At 43.9% G+C, this 19,793-nt stretch overlaps 1 protein-coding gene across 6 annotated transcripts in view; it reads right to left on the reverse strand.

Annotated features, from left to right (window-relative positions):
- Positions 1–19,793, reverse strand: part of LOC129868086 (calpain-5-like) — a 69,764-nt gene that overhangs the window by 9,051 nt on the left and 40,920 nt on the right. For all 6 annotated transcript variants that reach the window (XM_055941714.1, XM_055941712.1, XM_055941713.1 and 3 more), the window contains 7 exons: positions 18,835–19,043; positions 15,635–15,827; positions 2,676–2,869; positions 1,324–1,401; positions 921–1,116; positions 620–742; positions 8–204 (listed from right to left, as the gene is read on the reverse strand). In XM_055941714.1, coding sequence (XP_055797689.1) covers positions 8–204; positions 620–742; positions 921–1,116; positions 1,324–1,401; positions 2,676–2,869; positions 15,635–15,827; positions 18,835–19,043 — 1,190 coding nt within the window. The remainder of the gene's footprint in view (positions 1–7; positions 205–619; positions 743–920; positions 1,117–1,323; positions 1,402–2,675; positions 2,870–15,634; positions 15,828–18,834; positions 19,044–19,793) is intronic.

Below are 19,793 nucleotides of genomic sequence, written 5' to 3' on the forward strand. Positions count from 1 at the left end.
GGTTTACTTGCAGTCTGAAGGCACGTCGGTGAAGACCCGCAACAGGAAGTCACCCTGCTGCCTGGGGTCAAAAGTCGTGGGGATGATGACGTAGCGACCCTCTTTGAGCTCCTTCCTGAGGAAGACGCAGCGCGAGTTGATGTAGATGGAGCCCGCCACCTTCTGCTGGGCCGTGTGCATGCGGTACTTTCTGTTCAGTTCCACCTAGAGGATGGGAGGGTACATAACGTCAGGGTAACATTTTAAAGATAGACTTTAAAAGTAGATATGACGTCTTCATACAGAGATCGACAACTTCCTGTTTTTTAATATTATTTGAAGGATAGAGGCAGAAGCAGGGAGACAGATATAGGAATTGGAAATAGGGCTCATGCGGGGATTGAACCAGGATCCTTACGTCTTATCTATTTTCCTTTTACGTTATGAGTAGAAAGGAAGTGAAGAGAAATGGTTACTATATGGCAATACCAGGAAGTAAAGAGTTAAGATGAGAGGCAAAAGGTTAAATGAAACATTCATGTGGAGTGACGGAGTGTGTTCATCTTCCTCTCGTGTGTGTGTGTGTGTGTCTGTGTGTGTGTCTGTGTCTGTGTCTGTGTCTGTGTCTGTGTCTGTGTACCCGGTGAATGTCAAAGCCTATGGCCAGGTTATCTCCTTTGCCCTCTTTGGTGGTAGCTCTTCTCTCCTTCTGCTGCAGGGCGATCAACACCTCGTCCTCTACCTTCTTCACGTCAAACACAAACTGCAGAGAGAGACAAACACACATAAACACACTGATCCGAACACTCTTCCAATCAAATACAGTACATTTACATTTTAAACATGCAAAGGCACCAACAGAAAAACACATACAAACCTACACAGTACACACCCACACACCCTCCCACCCAACCTCTCACCATCCACCCCCATGCACCCACCTGTGGGTTCTGCAGGAAGGTAGCCTTGTGGTTGATGCAGCCCCCAGAGCGGTTCCTCAGGGGATCTTGGCGGGGGACCCAGGAGCCCCTCATCACCTCCTCCTCCCAAGTCTTGTGGATGCTCAGGTAGGAGGTGTTGATGAGGCGGCACAGGATCAGGTCTGTGAAGTACTGGCAGAAGTCATCAAACGTCATCCTGGGGGAGGAAAGGGAGGGAGGATATATTTAGGATCTAGGGCTAGTTTCGCGGATCCAGATTAAGCATAGTGCTGAGCATGCTTTTTAGTCTGGGACTAGGCTAAATCTGTGTGTGGGAAATGGCCACTAATATTTCAATTGTGTGTGTATGTGTGTGTGTGTGTGTGTGCGTGCGTGCGTGCGTGCATATTGTAGTTCCCCTCACCAAAACTCTCCGTCGTCCTGCACGGTGACACCCAGCTTCTCTCTCTCACTCTTGCTCACCTTCTTCCACTCATCTGAGCTGGGAGCACAGACAGGAAATTACCTCATGTTAGACAGCACGACATACAGGAAATGACAGAGAAAACACAACACTGGGAAAAAGATTTGATTGGAGATTGAGCACCACTGAGACAGATAGCGACGTAATCTCAATTGCGAAATTCAGCACCATGTGTGTGTGTGTGTGTGTGTGTGTGTGTGTGTGTGTGTGTGTGTGTGTGTGTGTGTGTGTGTGTGTGTGTGCGCCTGTGTGCATGTGAAAATAAACTTTTATTTGTTTCTTTCAAATCCCTGCCAGTGCCACAACTTCTGTGACAACTTCCTCATCAAACAGTGAAATGGAATCTTCAACTCCAGTTTTGATCAAACCCCAGAAAAATGATTAGTTAATTCTTATGACTGAAGGGAGACGACTCCTTTAATATCACCACTCAGTCACTTCCCCTTAGGAACTAACATCTCTCTCCTTTACCTAGTCAATAATTCAGCTGTCTTCATGAGCGAGCCCTACAATCTCTGCTGTCACACACAACCTAGCGACAAACAATAGGACATAACAGAAGGAGAAAGAGAGATGCTCGTCTTCTCCCCATCCTATCACATCATGTTCATTTCAATCTCCTCCATTCTCCTCCAGGGAGAGGTTAGGGTGTGTGTCAGTGTGTGCGTGCAGCTTACATGTTTGAGTGTGTAGCAAGAAGTATACACACATACACTGACACACACACACAAAGCATTCCCCATTTCAGTAGAGGGAGAACACCTCTCTTTCCACCTCAATACTCCTACATGGTCTAGTCTTTCCGAGGCAGTAAAGGCACTCTGAAGAGAAGCTTCCATTACGCACAGACTGTCTCAGCCAGACTGTCTGACTCTATAGGTGGGATAGTAAATTACACTTGAAATGTCTTGCAGATGGCCTATTCTCTGTCCGTGTTCGAATACCCGTACCTAGTGTTCTAAATTGTAGGCATTTTGGGAATGCAAAAAAAGTTTTATAATATTTGAAATTTCAGATATTGAGTATGCTTTAAAAGTCAAGATGTCATAAAAATGTGGGCTTTTCGTCTAGTAGAATTCACTGCACACCATTGAAGAATAGAATCGTCTTTCCGGACCCAGGTGTGTTTGACAGCTGATAATCAGATGAGTTGATGCGCTGTACCAAAATTAACGAATGTTGTGTACATAGAATTATAATTAGAATGAATTGGGATACCCATTCTACTAATGCTAATTCTACGGTTGTGTAGTACCACCTTCTGGGGACAGGGGACAGTATTGTGTATTTACCTGTCGCTCCAGGGCCCGCTCCACTCCTTCTCTCCCCATGGGTTCCTCATGCGGATCATGTTGAGCTTCTCTGACTTGAAGAAGGCCAGCAGGCCCTGGCCCAGACGCACCTTCTTCACATCCGTCACCGCGTATGCGTGGCCTTTGACCAGGCCGCAGTCCAGCCGCGCCTCCATGTCCTCCACAGTGGTTGCCTATGAGACAATTAATAGTCAATTCATGAATTAATCATTATTTATTTACTTGTTCAGCACATTTCATACACAGAACACAGCTCAAAGGGCTTGGGTTGTGGCAAGGGTTGTGTTTATTAGGGAGTGCGACAGAAAAACATTTTCAAACATTTTCTTCCGACAGAGAATTAAAATGTGCATTTCTTATTGGACAAGTCCAGCTGTTTCAGACAGTTTTTGTCTGTTTTATGCCTAATGAATAAAGCCCAGTGAAGTTGAACTGAGGGTTGGTTAGTTTGGATTGAACTTGCACCGCAAGTGGCCGGTGCTGTTCCTGTGCTATTTGATCATGAAATTATAATTAAGCAAAAAGACCCTGAGTAATGAGCCTGTTTCACAAACGGTGTGATGCAATGACAGCGAGGGAACAACTACTAAGGAGAGAGAAGGAAAAAATGAGGAGGGAGAGAAGACAGGAAGGAAATTAGGGAAAGCAGGGTCGTATTCATAAGTGCACAACGTAGCGAAACATTTTGCAACGGAAAACAAAAAAATTGCGTTTCGTTATTGGGCGAGGTATGGTAGTCCCTCCCCATTTTTGTACATTTTCTCCCATTTGGTGCCTAATGAATACGACCCTGTGGACTCGGGAGCTGCACTAAGAAAAGCAACTGAAACACATTTGTTTGGAACGGCATAGTTCTTCCATTGAAATGCATGTCAAATGAGTGTATTGCAAATCTAGGTAGTAAATTATTTAATTTCAATAAAATGTGGGCACCAATATTGATGATTTGATACGATATTGATATCGTTTCATATCTCTATAAACAAGGCATATTGTCATTTTAATTTATTCTTCCTGTTAACCTACACTATTATGTAAAAAAATATACATGACTGTTCCTGCAGGCCCTCTCACAGACCTTCTCACAGGCTCTCAACTTAAAGACGTACTCTAGCGATTGTTTTGCTTTCACTGTTAAAAGCGATATCCCAAGTATAAATACAGTAAAGTACACTAAAGGGTAAAAAAAAAAAATCTGAGCAAAATAATGTTTTTTAGACAAAACTGCAAACTTCAAGGAGTTGGTCTGATGGGAATCTGTGATGTCATCGGACTCCCCCTTGCTTTAGGAACAACAGAGAAGCTTAACAGCTTCTACCCCCAAGCCATAAGACTGCTGAACAATTAAAAAAATGTTTACCAGGACTATTTGCTTTGACTGCCCCCCCCCCTCTTTGTTTTTACACTGCTGCTACTCGCTGTTTATTATCTATGTATAGTCACTCTACACCTACCTACATGTACAAATTACCTCAACTAACCTGTACCCCCGTACACTGACTCAGTGTATATATAGCCTCGTATATAGCCTCGTTATTTTATTGTGTTACTTTTTCTTTTTTAAACTTTAGTTTATTTAGTAAATATTTTCTAAACTAAATTTTCTTAAAACTGCATTGTTTGTTAAGGGCTTGTAAGTAAGCATTTCATGGTAAGGTCTACACCTGTACACCTTGCCGCATGTGACAAATAACATTTGATTTGAATAGAGAACAAAAGAGGAAAGGCCCACCACCACACTTGTGCCATGTCATGACTTATCTGGAATACCTATTGAGATGTGCCTTATGATTAACGAGACGTGGTGTGATCATAACAACATACAGGAACTCAAGTCCTTCTGTTCACCTGACTTAGAATTCCTCATAATCAAATGTCTACCGCATTATCTACCAAGAGAATTCTCTTCGATTATAATCACAGCCGCATATATTCCCCCCCAAGCAGACACATCGATGGCCCTGAACAAACTTTATTTGACTCTATGTAAACTGGAAACCACATATCCTGAGGCTGCATTCATTGTAGCTGGGGATTTTAACAAGACTAATCTGAAAACAAGACTCCCTAAATTCTATCAGCATATCGATTGTGCTACCAGGGCTGGTAAAACCCTAGATCATTGTTATTCTAACTTCCGCGATGCATATAAGGCCCTCCCCCGCCCTCCTTTTGGAAAAGCTGACCACGACTCCATTTTGTTGCTCCCTGCCTATAGACAGAGACTAAAACAGGAAGCTCCCGCGCTCAGGTCTGTTCAACGCTGGTCCGACCAATCTGATTCTACGCTTCAAGATTGCTTTGATCACGTGGATTGGGATATGTTCCGCATTGCGTCAAACAACAACATTGACAAATACGCTGATCTGGTGAGCGAGTTTATTAGCAAGTGCATCGGCGATGTTGTACCCACAGCAACTATTAAAACATTCCCAAACCAGAAAGAAGTGGATTGATGGCAGCATTCGCACGAAACTGAAAGCGCGAACCACTGCTTTTAACCAGGGCAAGGTGACCGGAAACATGACCGAATACAAACAGTGTAGCTATTCCCTCTGCAAGGCAATCAAACAAGCTCAGCGTCAGTATAGAGACAAAGTAGAGTCGCAATTCAACGGCTCAGACACAAGAGGTATGTGGCAGGGTCTACAGTCAATCACGGATTACAAAAAGAAAACCAGCCCCGTCGCGGACCAGGATGTCTTGCTCCCAGACAGACTCAACAACTTCTTTGCTCGCTTTGAGGACAATACAGTGCCACTGACATGGCCCGCTACCAAAACCTGCGGACTCTCCTTCACTGCAGCCGACGTGAGAAAAACATTTAAACGTGTTAACCCTCGCAAGGCTGCAGGCCCAGACGGCATCCCCAGCCGCGTCCTCAGAGCATGCGCAGACCAGCAGGCTGGTGTGTTTACGGACATATTCAATCAATCCTTATTCCAGTCTGCTGTTCCCACATGCTTCAAGAAGGCCACCAATGTTCCTGTTCCCAAGAAAGCTAAGGTAACTGAGCTAAACGACTACCGCCCCGTAGCACTCACTTCCGTCATCATGAAATGCTTTGAGAGACTAGTCAAGGACCATATCACCTCCACCCTACCTGACACCCTAGACCCACTCCAATTTGCTTACCGCCCCAATAGGTCCACAGACGACGCAATCAGAACCACACTGCCCTAACCCATCTGGACAAGAGGAATACCTATGTGAGAATGCTGTTCATCGACTACAGCTCAGCATTTAACACCATTGTACCCTCAACTCGCCATCAAGCTCGAGACCCTGGGTCTCGACCCCGCCCTGTGCAACTGGGTACTGGACTTCCTGACGGGCCGCCCCCAGGTGGTGAGGGTAAGTAACAACATCTCCACCCCGCTGATCCTCAACACTGGGGCCCCAAATGGGTGCGTTCTCAGCCCTCTCCTGTACTCCCTGTTCACCCACGACTGCGTGGCCATGCACGCCTCCAACTCAATCATCAAGTTTGTAGACGACACTACAGTGGTAGGCTTGATTACCAACAACGACGAGACGGCCTACAGGGAGGAGGTGAGTGCCCTTGGAGTGTGGTGTCAGGAAAATAAACTCACACTCAACGTCAACAAAACAAAGGAGATGATCGTAGACTTCAAGAAACAGCAGAGGGAGCACCCCCCTACCCCATCGGCGGGACAGTAGTGGAGAGGGTAGTAAGTTTTAAGTTCCTCGGCGTACACATCACGGACAAAATGAATTGGTCCACCCACACAGACAGCGTCGTGAAGAAGGCGCAGCAGGAGGCTGAAGAAATCGGGCTTGTCACCAAAAGCACTCACAAATCTTTACAAATGCACAATCGAGAGCATCCTGTCGGGCTGTATCACCGCCTGGTACGGCAACTGCTCCACCCACAACCGTAAAGCTCTCCAGAGGGTAGTGAGGTCTGCACAACGCATCACCGGGGGCAACCTACCTGCCCTCCAGGACACCTACACCACCCGACGTCACAGGAAGGCCAAAAAGATCATCAAGGACAACAACCACCCAAGCCACTGCCTGTTCACTCCACTATCATCCAGAAGGCGAGGTCAGTACAGGTGCATCAAAGCAGGGACCGAAAGACTGAAAAACAGCTTCCATCTCAAGGCCATCAGACTGTTAAACAGCCACCATTAACATTGAGTGGCTGCTGCCAACATACTGACTCAACTCCAGCCACTTTAATAATGGGAAAATGTATTTAAAAAATGTATCACTAGCCACTTTAAACAATGCCATTTAATATAATGTTTACATACCCTACATTACTCATCTCATATGTATATACTGTACTCGATACCATCTACTGCCTATGCCGTTCTGTACCATCACTCATTCATATATCTTTATGTACATATTCTTCCTCCCTTTACACTTGTGTGTATAAGGTAGTTTTTGTGAAATTGTTAGGTTAGATTACTCGTTGGTTATTACTGCATTGTCGGAACTAGAAGCACAAGCATTTCGTAACACTCGCATTAACATCTGCTAACCATGTGTATGTGACAAATACAATTTGATTTGATTAAGTAAAGGTGTTAAATGAGGTGAAAAGGAGACTGGATTGTCACTTTAAGCATTGTTAATTGTCTGCTAATGGGCCATCAACTGTGGATGGGCTTCCCATTGTATACAAGCTGGTTGCGTAAGTTTAGGTTGCCAGAACATTCAATCCTCGCCCAATGGGAAATCTGCAAGCAGTTGTCTGGACTTCACAGAGCAATGGGAGTGAACAGAAAAGTGAACATTCACACAGTTGCAATCAATGTCTTTTATAAACACTGAAATGATATCGATATGGGATTGGAGAAAAAAATGCAATCAAAAGGAATGAGTACAGTATTTGAGATCTTTCTTTAGCTTGCCGATGACAATTGACGGGGGTTTACACTTTTGAGACTATTCCAGAATACGAATAATATTTTAACCCAGGTGTGATCGACCTATTCTGCCTAGGCCATCAGCTCTATGGAATATGTTCTTTAAGAATTCCCAACCACACAAATAATTTTTCAAACCCAGTTTACCGAAAACGGGGGGGGGGGGGGGGGGTTGAGACAAAAAGCAATTAGGCTTGGAATCTGGGGAGAGAGATGCATGAGGGGGGCTTTTAAGATGCCTTTGTTGTATTCCTAAATCAGACCTCCTCACAACAAAAAGCCTGTGAATAGAATAGCGTCTAGCATTTTTGTAACATTCCCAGGACGTTAACAACAATAACCAAACGACAACCACCAGACGTATCACGTCCAAGGAATTAAAGACGTTGGCTTTCGGCGCTGTCAGGGCCATTCGTCGAATGGATCCTCAAGAAAAATCAGGAATATAAAACGCTCATCTCTCCCAGTTGAGCTAGAGTACTTGACTCGGAATCACACAATGTTGGACTGTAAATAAGTTCTAATGCAGGGGTGGACCTACTGTATATGGTGCCATACAAAGAGAGAGAGAGAGATAAACAAAAAGCAGCTCGTCTGAGATCCCCAAAGATTGGAAAGCTGCCGCGGTCATCCCCCTCTTCAAAGGGGGAGACGCTCTAGACCCAAACTGCTACAGACCTATATCTATCCTACCCTGCCTTTCTAAGGTCGTCGAAAGCCAGGTTAACAAACAGATCACCCACCATTTCGGATTCCACCGTACCTTCTCTGCTATGCAATCTGGCTTCCGAGCTGGTCATGGGTGCACCTCAGCCACGCTCAAGGTCCTAAACGATATCATAACTGCCATCGATAACAGACAATACTGTGCAGTCGTATTCATCGACTCTTTCAACTCTGTCAATCACCACATTCTTATCGGCAGACTCAACAGCCTTGGTTTCTCAAATGACTGCCTTGCCTGGTTCACCAACTACCTCTCTGATAGAGTTCAGTGTGTCAAATCGGAGGGCCTGTTGTCCGGACCTCTTGCAATCTCTATGAGGCTGCCGCAGGGTTCAATTCTTTGGCCGACTCTCTTCTCTGTATACATCAATGATGTCGCTCTTGGTGCTGGTGATTCTCTGATCCACCTCTACGCAGACGACACCATTCTGTATACTTCTGGCCCTTCTTTGGACACTGTGCTAACTAACCTCCAGACAAGCTTCAATGCCATACAACTCTCCTTCCATGGCCTCCAACTGCTCTTAAATGCAAGTAAAACTAAATGCATGCTTTTCAACCGATCGCTGCCCGCACCTGCCCGCCCGTCATTACTCTGGACGGTTCTGACTTAGAATATATGGACAACTACAAATATCTAGGTGTCTGGTTAGACTGTAAACTCTCCTTCCAGACCAACATTAAGCATCTCCAATCCAAAATTAAATCTAGAATCGGCTTCCTATTTGGCAACAAAGCATCCTTCACTCATGCTGCCAAACATACCCTCGTAAAACTGACTATCCTACCGATCTTCGACTTTGGCGATGTCATTTACAAAATAGCCTCCAACACTCTACTCAACACATTGGATGCAGTCTATCACAGTGCCATCCATTTTGTCACCAAAGCCCCATATACTACCCACCACTGCGACCTGTATGCTCTCGTTGGCTGTCCCTCGCTTCATACTCGTCGCCAAACCCACTGGCTCCAGGTCATCTACAAGTCTTTGCTAGGTAAAGCACCGCCTTATCTCAGTTCACTGGTCACCATAGCAGCACCCACCCGCAGCACGCGCTCCAGCAGGTATATTTCACTGGTCACCCCCAGAGCCAATTCCTCCTTTGGCCGCCTTTCCTTCCAGTTCTCTGCTTCCAATGACTGGAACGAACTGCAAAAATCACTGAAGCTGGAGACTCTTATCTCCCTCACTAACTTTAAGCACCAGCTGTAAGAGCAGCTCACAGATCATTGCACCTGTACATAGCCCATCTGTAAATAGCCCATCCAATTCCCTCATCCCCATACTGTATTTATTTATTTATTTTGCTCTTTCGCACCCCAGTATCTCTACTTGCACATTCATCTTCTGCACATCTATCACTACAGTGTTTAATTGCTATATCGTAATTACCTCGCCACTATGGCCCATTTTATTGCATTACCTCCCTTATCTTACCTCATTTGCACACACTGTATATATACTTTTTTTCTACTGTATTATTTACTGAATGTTTGTTTATTCCATGTGTAAATCTGTGTTGTTGTATGTGTCGAACTGCTTTGCTTTATTTTGGCCAGGTTGTAAATGAGAACTTGTTTTCAACTAGCCTACCTGGTTAAATAAAGGTGAAATATATATTTTTTTAATTGACGATGACCGGTAGATGCACTGTAAACCCCAAGGCATTTTTAACACAAATACTCATAGTAAGTTGAACTCAAAGTCAATGAAAATGCATTATTACTTATGTTTATGTGGTACTGATCAAAGCTAAATGAGAACTAAAAACAAGCCTATTTGTTTTTAAAGTTATTAACTTTTCTCCAGCATGCTCTACTGCAGGAAGATTTTCTGGAATTGTGTATCAGTGTTTTGTAAGTAAAGTGTATTCGGAAAGTATTGATTCCACTTCACTTTTTCCACATTTTGTTACGTTACAACCTTATTCTAAAATGGATTAAATGAATGTTATTCCTCATCAATCTACAAACAATACCCCATAATGACAAAGCTAAAACAGGTTTTAGAATTTTTTTTAAAGGATTAAAAATAAATAACAGAAATACCTTATTTACATAAGTATTCAGACCGTTTGCTATGAGACTCGAAATTGAGCTCAGGTGCATTCTATTCCATTTTATCCTTGAGATATTTCTAAAACTTGATTGGAGTCCACCTGTGGTAATTTCAATTGATTGGACATGATTTGGAAAGGCACAAACCTGTCTATATAAGGTCCCACAGTTGACAGTGTATGTCAGAGCAAAAACCAAGCCATGAGGTCGAAGGAATTGTCCGTAGAGTTCCGCGACAGGATTGTGTCGAGGCACAGATATGGGTAAGGGTACAAAAAAATGTCTGCAACATTGAAGGTCTTGAAGAACACAGTGCCCTCCATCATTCTTAAATGGAAGAAGTTTGGAACCACCAGGACTCTTCCTAGAGCTGGCCGCCCGGCCAAACTGAGCAATCGGGGGAAAAGGGCCTTGGTCAGGGAGGTGACCAAGAACCCGATGGTCACTCTGACAGAGCTCTAGAGTTCCTCTGTGGAGAAAGGAGAACCTTCCAGAAGGACACCCATCTCTGCAGCACTCCACCAACCAGGCATTTGTGGTAGAGTGGCCAGATGGAAACCACTCCTCAGTAAAAGGCACATGACAGTCCACTTGGAGTTAGCCAAAAGGCACCTAAAGGACTCTCAGACAATAAGAAACAAGATTCTCTGGTCTGATGAATCCAAGATTGAACTCTTTGGCCTGAATGCCAAGCGTCACATCTGGAGGAAACCTGGCACCATCCCTACGGTGAAGCATGGTGGTCGCAGCATCATGCTGTGGGGATGTTTTTTAGCAGCAGGGACTGGGAGACTAGTCAGGAACGAGGGAAAGATGAACGGAGCAAAGTACAGCGAGATCCTTGATGAAAACCTGCTCCAGATCCCTCAGGCCTTTATGCTAGAGTGGCCAGACGGAAGCCACTCCTCAGTAAAAGGCACATGATGGCCTGCTTTGTTTGCCAAAAGGCACTTAAAGACTCTCAAACCAAGAGAAGCAAGTTTCTCTGGTCTGATGAAACCAAGATTGAACTCTGGGGGTTGTTTTTCAGCGGCAGGGACTAATCAGGATCAAGGGAAAGATGAATGTAGCAAAGTACAGAGAGATCCTTGATGAAAACATGTTCCAGAGCACTCAGGACCTCAGACTGGGGTGAAGGTTCATCTTCCAACAGGGCAACGACCCTAAGCACACAGCCAAGACAATGCAGGAGTGGCTTCAGGACAAGTCTCGGAATGTCCTTGAGTGGCCCAGCCAGAGCCCGGACTTGAACCTGATGGAACATCTTTGGAGAGACCTGAAAATAGCTGGAAGCGATTACTCACCGCGGACTGGAAGGAACGTATTCCTTTAACGAGTCCGACAAGAATGATAGCGTCTGAATAGTTATGTAAATGTGATATTTCTGTTTTTCATTTGTAATAGATTTGCAAAAATGACTAAAAAAACAGTTTTTTCGTTGTCATTATGGGGTATTGTGTGTAGATTGATGAGGACAAACATTTATTTAATCAATTTTAGAATAAGGCTGTAACTAAATGTGGAAAAATTCAAGGGGTCTGAATAATTTCTGAATGCACTGAATTGAGTGATTCATCTTATGCTACACATTGATAAATAACACAGAGTACATTTTTCTAAACTAATCAAATAATTTAGTTTGACTTTTTGCACCTGTTACTGAAATTGTTATTCCAGTTTAAATGGCTTAGGTAGTCTCCTCTCACTGTTCCTAACCCTGGCAGTCATTATGAATGCAGGTTGCAGGTGAATACAAATTTAAACGGTTGGATATCCTAACTCTGGCTGGATTCTAATAGGACTTACACATCGCTTTGCAAGCCAGCATAATGTGACTTGCAGGTAGGGTAGCAAAATTCTGGTACATTCTCTACGTTTTCCAGAAATCCCGGTTGGAAGAATCCTGGAAATCCCTCAATCAGGATTTTTTGAAAATCTGGGAATTTTGGGAAAGTTAACAGAATTTTGAAAACCTACTTGCAAGCCTGATCTGGCCTGTAAACCATGAGTTTCAGGCCACTGTATTAGGGTAAAGCTAGGCCTCAAAATAAGGCCTCATGAGATATGTGTTGTCTTTTCATAAAGAGTTTAATTATAATGATAACATTCACCTAAGAACTCACTTGGTGACGGGCACAGTAGTGAAAATGAACAACATTCAACAAATGTCTATGTCACACTGGGATTTTATATTGGAGGCGTGGCTTACTGGGGCTGTTACTCAAAAATGTTAAGCTGATACAACTCAAATCTGAGTCAAAATTCCCTTTCTGACTAGGGATGAATATTTTCCAGAAAATTGACCAAGTTTCAATACCGGGAACAAGAGTCCCGGGAAATACCGCAAAGTGCCATTTAAAACGTTTAAAACCAAGATATGGTAACTATGCCAGGGTTCTCCACAAATAAGAGGGGCACTACGACATTTTGTCAGATTGGCTGCCTCACTATGTAAAGATTTCAGAGCAAAATAAACTAATATTTAGTAATGATGCAGTAACTATCTTTGATCGCCAATGACATTGTTGTGAATTGCAAAACAGGCTGTTCATAAATTCAGAGCGTTATCATGTTCTTCAATCAATTCAGTGCATTTCAGCAGTAAGCTATATCAACACATAGTGCGCTCAGGACCCACAGAGCACACCACGAGTATAGCGTTGTCGAATCATACAAACTTTGTAATGGCATTCAATCAAGTTGCTAAGCTTGCTAGATAACCTCCAACGAATGACAGAATATATCCTATATTTGTCAACATCAAGTTGATTGTACAGATAGCAGATCAGCTCATGAATAACGGGGAGATGAAGAGTGAATTTGTGGAAATAGTTTAAATATCAAGGTATCTTAAATATCCATATCTACTCTCATACCGTTTGTTGATCACACATTCTCCAGTGAAGCTCTCATATGGGCAGCAAGTATGAGACAGCACAGAGAATAGAGAGAAATGTTTGAGCTGTATTTTGATATGCATAAGCGAGAGACGTGCATTGATAATGCAACCTATGGATTACATTCAGGAATGTTCATGCGAGACAGGAGTCAGGATTTTAGGTTTCAGTGGGAATGGGACTAGATATTGGAAATAACCTAGGCTCTAGGACAGGAGAAGATAGAATTTTCCCTCATGCCTCTCTGAATTATTAACAGACAATGTCTGTGACAGAGATGCCTATGTAGTGAATTGTGCATAGGCCTATCATATTTGTGACTGCCTGAAGAGTCACAATCACAGCTCAAAAAGGTACACGTTATTTTATAGGCTAAACTGTAGGGGCTTCCTGTAGGGTTTATTAACTGCATTCAGGTCGTGTCCATTATATGTGTGCTTTGAATACATTTTTATTTTACCTTTATTTAACTAGGCAAGTCAGTTAAGTACAAATTCTTATTTTCAATGGTAGCCTAGGAACAGTGGTTAACTGCCTTGTTCAGGGGCAGAACTACAGATTTTTACCTTGTCAGCTCGGGGATTAGATCTTGCAACCTTCCGGTTACTAGTTCAACCCTCTAACCACTAGGCTACCTGCCGCCCCCAGATGTGGCGACTTTGTGTGAAGTAAAGACACTAGGCTAAAGGCTTCCTTGCGACAACCTGTTTGGATAATTAACTATTTCATTTTTTTGCTCATCTGATGCTGCGCATGTTGTGTATTTTGTGGAATTGCATTAGTTCGACATTGGGGAAAAACGTTGTAATTGCCATTACATTTTTCTGGACATTTGAAGAATGTTCCAGGGACAGTCCTGGGATCCCGATTACCCATGTTAATCCATAATTCTGACTGTAACCCTACCCTGTAATAGCTGTCGCTTTCCTCATCCTCGGAAGAGGTGAGGAGAGAAGGATCTTCGGACCAAAATGCGGAGTCAGGGAAATATGCCATCTTTATTATATATACGAAAACTGATGACACGAAAACAAAACACTTTCAAAACTTACAAAATAACAAAAACGACGTAGAACGGAACCTGAACATAAACTCACATGACAAACGTAAACTCACGAACAGGAACGGACATCGAAACATACGAACAGCCAAACAGCTCCAAAAGTGAATACATATCGAACAACACGAAACATCACAGGAGACAATCACCCACAAACAAACAGTGAGAATGCCCTACCTAAATATGACTCTTGATTAGAGGAAAATGCAAACCACCTGCCTCTAATCAAGAGCCATACCAGGCAAACCGAAACCAACATAGAAACAGATAACATAGACTGCCCACCCAAAACACATGCCCTGACCAAAAACACATAAAAACTAACATAAATAGGTCAGGACTGTTACATACCCCTAGGTGTTCCTTAGATTTTATTGATGTTGTTTTCCACACATTTCCTGATTGGGACAATAAAGAGATTGATCCTGTATACTGTACACACTCATACAAATGAAGTCTCATCAGTAAAGTATTGGATGATTAGATGGATCATTTTCCTCTTGCAAAGATACACTAACTATAACTTTTGAAATAGACGGGATGGCACATTATCATGACGATTGCCAAATATTGCAACTGCAAAACAATTTTTCTCCCAAAAGCAGGGCCCTATTAAGCCACAATGCAGAAAACACGTTTTGCAACAGAAAACAAAAAGTACAAGTATTGTAGTATCTCCCTGTTTCAAAGCATTTTCTTAAAGTTTTGTACTGTGATCTAGTAACTGACTAACCTGAGCCACCGCACATTGACTCTGTACTGGTGCCCCCTCTATATAGCCTCGTTACTGTTCTTTTATTGTTGCTCTTTAAATATGTTATTTTTCTATTTTCCATTTTTTTCTTTTTTCTTTTTATTTATTGTTTACTTCAGTTTATTTAGTAAATACTTTCTCAACACTTTTTTTCTTAAAACTGCATTGTTGGTAAAGGGCTTGTAAGTAAGCATTTCACTATAAGGTCTACACTTGTTGTATTTGGCACATGTGACAAATCAAATTTGATATGACCCCCTTGCCCCCCCTCACCATGATACAAAATGTCTGTCTAGTCCAGATCTTCCGGTTTTCACTAGCTTCTATTGCCACAAAGTCAGATTCCACAGCCACAAAGTAAAAATTGGCATAACATTTTTTTACTTTTTGCTCTGATAAGTTTAGCAGTACGGTTAAGGTTAGGGTTAAGGTTAGGTTTGAAATCAAATTTTAAGAAGATAAATTGTAGAAATGGGCAGGGTTTATGACTTTGTGGGTATGAAAGCTAGTGACGACCAGATCTTCCCCGACTGACTCACCCGGATGGAACAGCTGATGAGGCCATCCCGGTTGTGGACCTTCAGCACTCTCTCAAACAGCTGGTTGCGGGCCACCTCGTCCGTGGCCATCTGGCCCTCCAGCAGGTCCATAGGCTCCGACACACCCCCTGTGAAGTCCACCAGTGCATCCGCCGTATTCCCACCGTCCAGGGCCTCGTAGCAGCCGTACACTCTGCAGGGATGGGAGGACGGGGAGGAGGGATTTAATTAATTAATTAATTAAAATACACTGAACAAAAATATAAATGCAACAAAGATTTTGTTGAGTTACAGTTCATATAAGGAAATCAGTCAATAGAAATGAATTCATTAGGACCTAATCTATGGATTTCACATGACTGAGAATACAGATATTAATCTGTTGGTCACAGATACCTTTAAAAAAAGTAGAGGTGTGGATCTCGAGTGGCACAGCGGTCTAAGGCACTGCAACGTCACTACAGACCCGGTTTCAATCACAGGCTGTGTCACAACTATCCGTGACCGAGAGTCCCATAATTGGGCCAGCGTCGTCCGGGTTAGGGGAGGGTTTGGCCGGGGGGGCTTCACTTGCCTCATCGCACTCTAGCGACTCCTTGTGGCGGGCCGGGCGCCTGCAGACGTCGGTCATCAGTTGAATGGTGTTTCCTCCGACACATTGGTGCGGCTTGTTTCCTGGTTAAGCGGGCGGGTGTTAAGAAGCGCGGTTTGGCAGGTCATGTTTCGGAGGATGCATGACTCGACCTTCGCCTCTCCCGAGCCCGTTGGGGAGTTGCAGCGATGAGAAAATATTGTAATTGGATCGCAATTGGATATCATGAAATTGGGGAGAAAATGGGGGTAAAATACAACAACAAATAAACACCCAGTATCTAGTGTGACCACCATTTGCCTCATGCATCTCCATTGCATAGATATTCAGGCTGTTGATTGTGGCCTGTGGAATGTTGTCCCACTCCTCTTCAATGGCTGTGCAAAGTTGCTGGATATTGTCAGGAACTGGAACACGCTGTCGATCCAGAGCATCCCAAAGAACTTCAATGGGTGACATCAAATCAAATTTATTTATACATTTGTGACATCAGCTGATGTCACAAAGTGCTGTACAGAAACCCAGCCTAAAACCCCAAACAGCAAGCAATGCATGGGTAGAAGCACAAACATGTCTGGTGAGTATGCAGGCCATGGAAGAACTGGGACATTTTCAGCTTCCAGGAATTGTGTACAGATCCTTGCGACATGGAGCCTTGCATTACCATGCTGAAACATGAGGTGAATGCGGCCGATGAATGTCACAGCAATGGGCCTCAGGATTTCATCACAGTATCTCTGTGCTTTCAAATTGCCATAGATAAAATGCAATTGTGTTCGTTGTCCAGAGTTTATGCCCGCCCATACCATAATCACACTCTCATCATGGGTCACTCTGTTCACAATGTTGACATCAACATACCGCTTGACCACACGACGCCATACACGCTGTCTGCCATCTGCCTGGTACAGTTGAAACCGGGATTCATCCGTGAAGAGTACACCTCTCCAGTGCGCCAGTGTTCATCGAAGGTGAGCATTTGCCCACTGAAGTTGGTTACGATGCCAAACTGCAGTCAGGTCAAGACCATGGTGAGGACGACGAGCATGCAGATGGTCTTCCCTGAGACGGTTTCTGACAGTTTGTGCAGAAATTCTTAGGTTGTGCAAACCCACAGTTTCATCAGCTGTCTGGGTGGCTGGGTGCAGACGATCCTGGTGGTGAAGAAGCCGGATGTGGAGGTCCTGGGCTGGCGTGGTTACACGTGGTCTACGGTTGTGTGGCCGGTTGGACATACTGCCAAATTCTTTAAAACGACGAATAGAGGCGGCTTATGGTAGAGAAATTATATACAATTCTCTGGCAACAGCTCTGGTGGATAATCCTGCAGTCAGCATGCTAATTGCACACTCCCTCAAAATTTGAGACATCTGTGGCATTGTGTTGTGTGACAAAACTGCACATTTTTGAGTGGCCTTTTATTGTCCCCAGCACAAGGTAATGATCATGCTGTTTAAAGCAGCTTCTTGATATGCCACTCCTGTTAGGTGGATGGATTATCTTGGCAAAGGAGAAATGCTCACTAGCAGGTATGTAAACAAATTTGTGCACAACATTTTACAGAAATATGTTTTTGTGCATATGGAACATTTCTGGGATCTTTTACTTCAGCTCATGAAACATGGGACCTTTACATGTTGTGTTTATATTTTTGTTCAGTATAAAAATAATATTTGCCATTTAGCAGAAACTTTCATCTAAAGCAATTTAGTCATGCGAGCATGAATTTTACATATGGGTGGCCCCGGGAATCGAACCCACAATCGAAACCCACAATCCCGGCGTTGGCAGGGCCATGCTCTTCATCTGAAGTCAAATATTCCTCTATCAATGCTGTCTACAATGCACAGTTGACATCTGGATGACAAAAGAGCCTAGATTCTTAAACAGGCATTCCCATTCTGATTTTCTGCCCAATTATTGGCAAAATAGCTACTATGATTGGTCAAAAGACCAATTATTGGCAAAATAGCTACTATGCTTGGTCAAAAGACCAATTATTGGCAAAATAGCTACTATGATTGGTCAAAAGACCAATTATTGGAAAAAGATCAGAATCGGGCTCCCATTGTAAATGCAGCCTTAGTTGACTTCAAATCTTAATATGTGACTCTACATCTCAATCAAAAGGACAGTGAATAGTACATATTTTGAATCAGTCAGAAGAAGTAGTACATAATAGATTATTAGGTCTTATCATAAGACATGCTTATAACATGTTATAAAGCATTATACCTACAGGCTTTAAGTAAAGTGTTACCAATTGGAAATATTTATTCGATTGAGTGAGTGCGTCTTCGTTCTAAAAAAAAAAAATCTGCATACCTCAAATATTGGGAGACTTAAACATAGCATCAGATCTTTAATTAGATGACATTCCCCCAGGGCTGCTACAGTACTCTCTCTTTATCCCTGTCCCATAGGTGTTCATTTCATTTTAATGTTGTTGTTTTTAACCCTGACTTTACATGACATTCCCCAATTGGGACAATATATAGATTGATGGACAAATGGATTGAATAATACATTTTTCACCAAGACAGTACCACACATTTCCCAATTTGTACAATAAAGCCATTGTACAAATTTGATTGACTCATTGACTAACTTCGCATAGGCCTTCTCCACCAGTGCGCTCCAGAACTCGTTACTGTCATCTGAGTGGCAGTAGACCAGCTGGTTGTCCACCGTGGGCAGCCGGTCGTCAATCACCACGTCCACCCACTCGCCAAAGCGCCAGAAGCGGAAGTGGAAGATTCCGGCATATGACTCAGGCGTCTCTGTGTCCCACTCCTGCTCCTTCCAGTCTGGGATGACCTGAAGGGAGGGCAGGGTGGAGGGGGGAAGTGTGGGGGGTGGAGAGGACGGAGTGGAGGAGGTCAGAGAAGGTGTAGATGGAGGGATAAGAGGTTGGGAAAGAGGGGGGAAAGGTGGTGGAAGGTAGGAGAGGGAGGAGAGTGTTGGAAGGTGGAGTGGGAGAGGGAGGAGAGGGGTGACGGGGGAGTGGGAGAGGGAGGAGAGTTGGTGGAAGGTAGGAGAGGGAGGAGAGGGGTGGAGGATGGAGTGGGAGAGGGAGGAGAGGGGTGATGGGGGAGTGGGAGAGGGAGGAGAGTTGGTGGAAGGTAGGAGAGGGAGGAAAGGGGTGGAGGGGGGAGATGGAGAGGGGTGGAGGGTGTGGAAAAGTAGGAGAGGGTGGAGGGGGTAGAGGGAGTGGGAGTGGGAGGAGAGGGGTGAAGGGTGTGGGAAAGGTAGGAGAGGGAGGAGAGGGGTGGAGGGTGTGGAAATGCAAGACGAGTAGAGGGAGGAAAAAGAGTGTTGGTTATATTATGAAAGCCAAACGAACAAGTTGTGTGTCGGCCGAACTCATAAATACACACCCTCTTGTGAGTGAGGCTGTCATCCCCGCTGCAGCATACCTCTTGCCCCCACCTTGTCCCCTCTCGGCCGGCCGATGCGTTCCGGAGGTTTAGGGGAACATTTAATGTAATTTATCACCAGGGTTCTGGATAGCATAAATCCAGAGGGAGAACAGGCGGAACAGGACACACGGCTGGGGAACGATTCGAG

This window comes from Salvelinus fontinalis, chromosome 13 (genome assembly GCF_029448725.1).
Source record: "Salvelinus fontinalis isolate EN_2023a chromosome 13, ASM2944872v1, whole genome shotgun sequence".
Lineage (NCBI taxonomy): Eukaryota > Metazoa > Chordata > Actinopteri > Salmoniformes > Salmonidae > Salvelinus > Salvelinus fontinalis.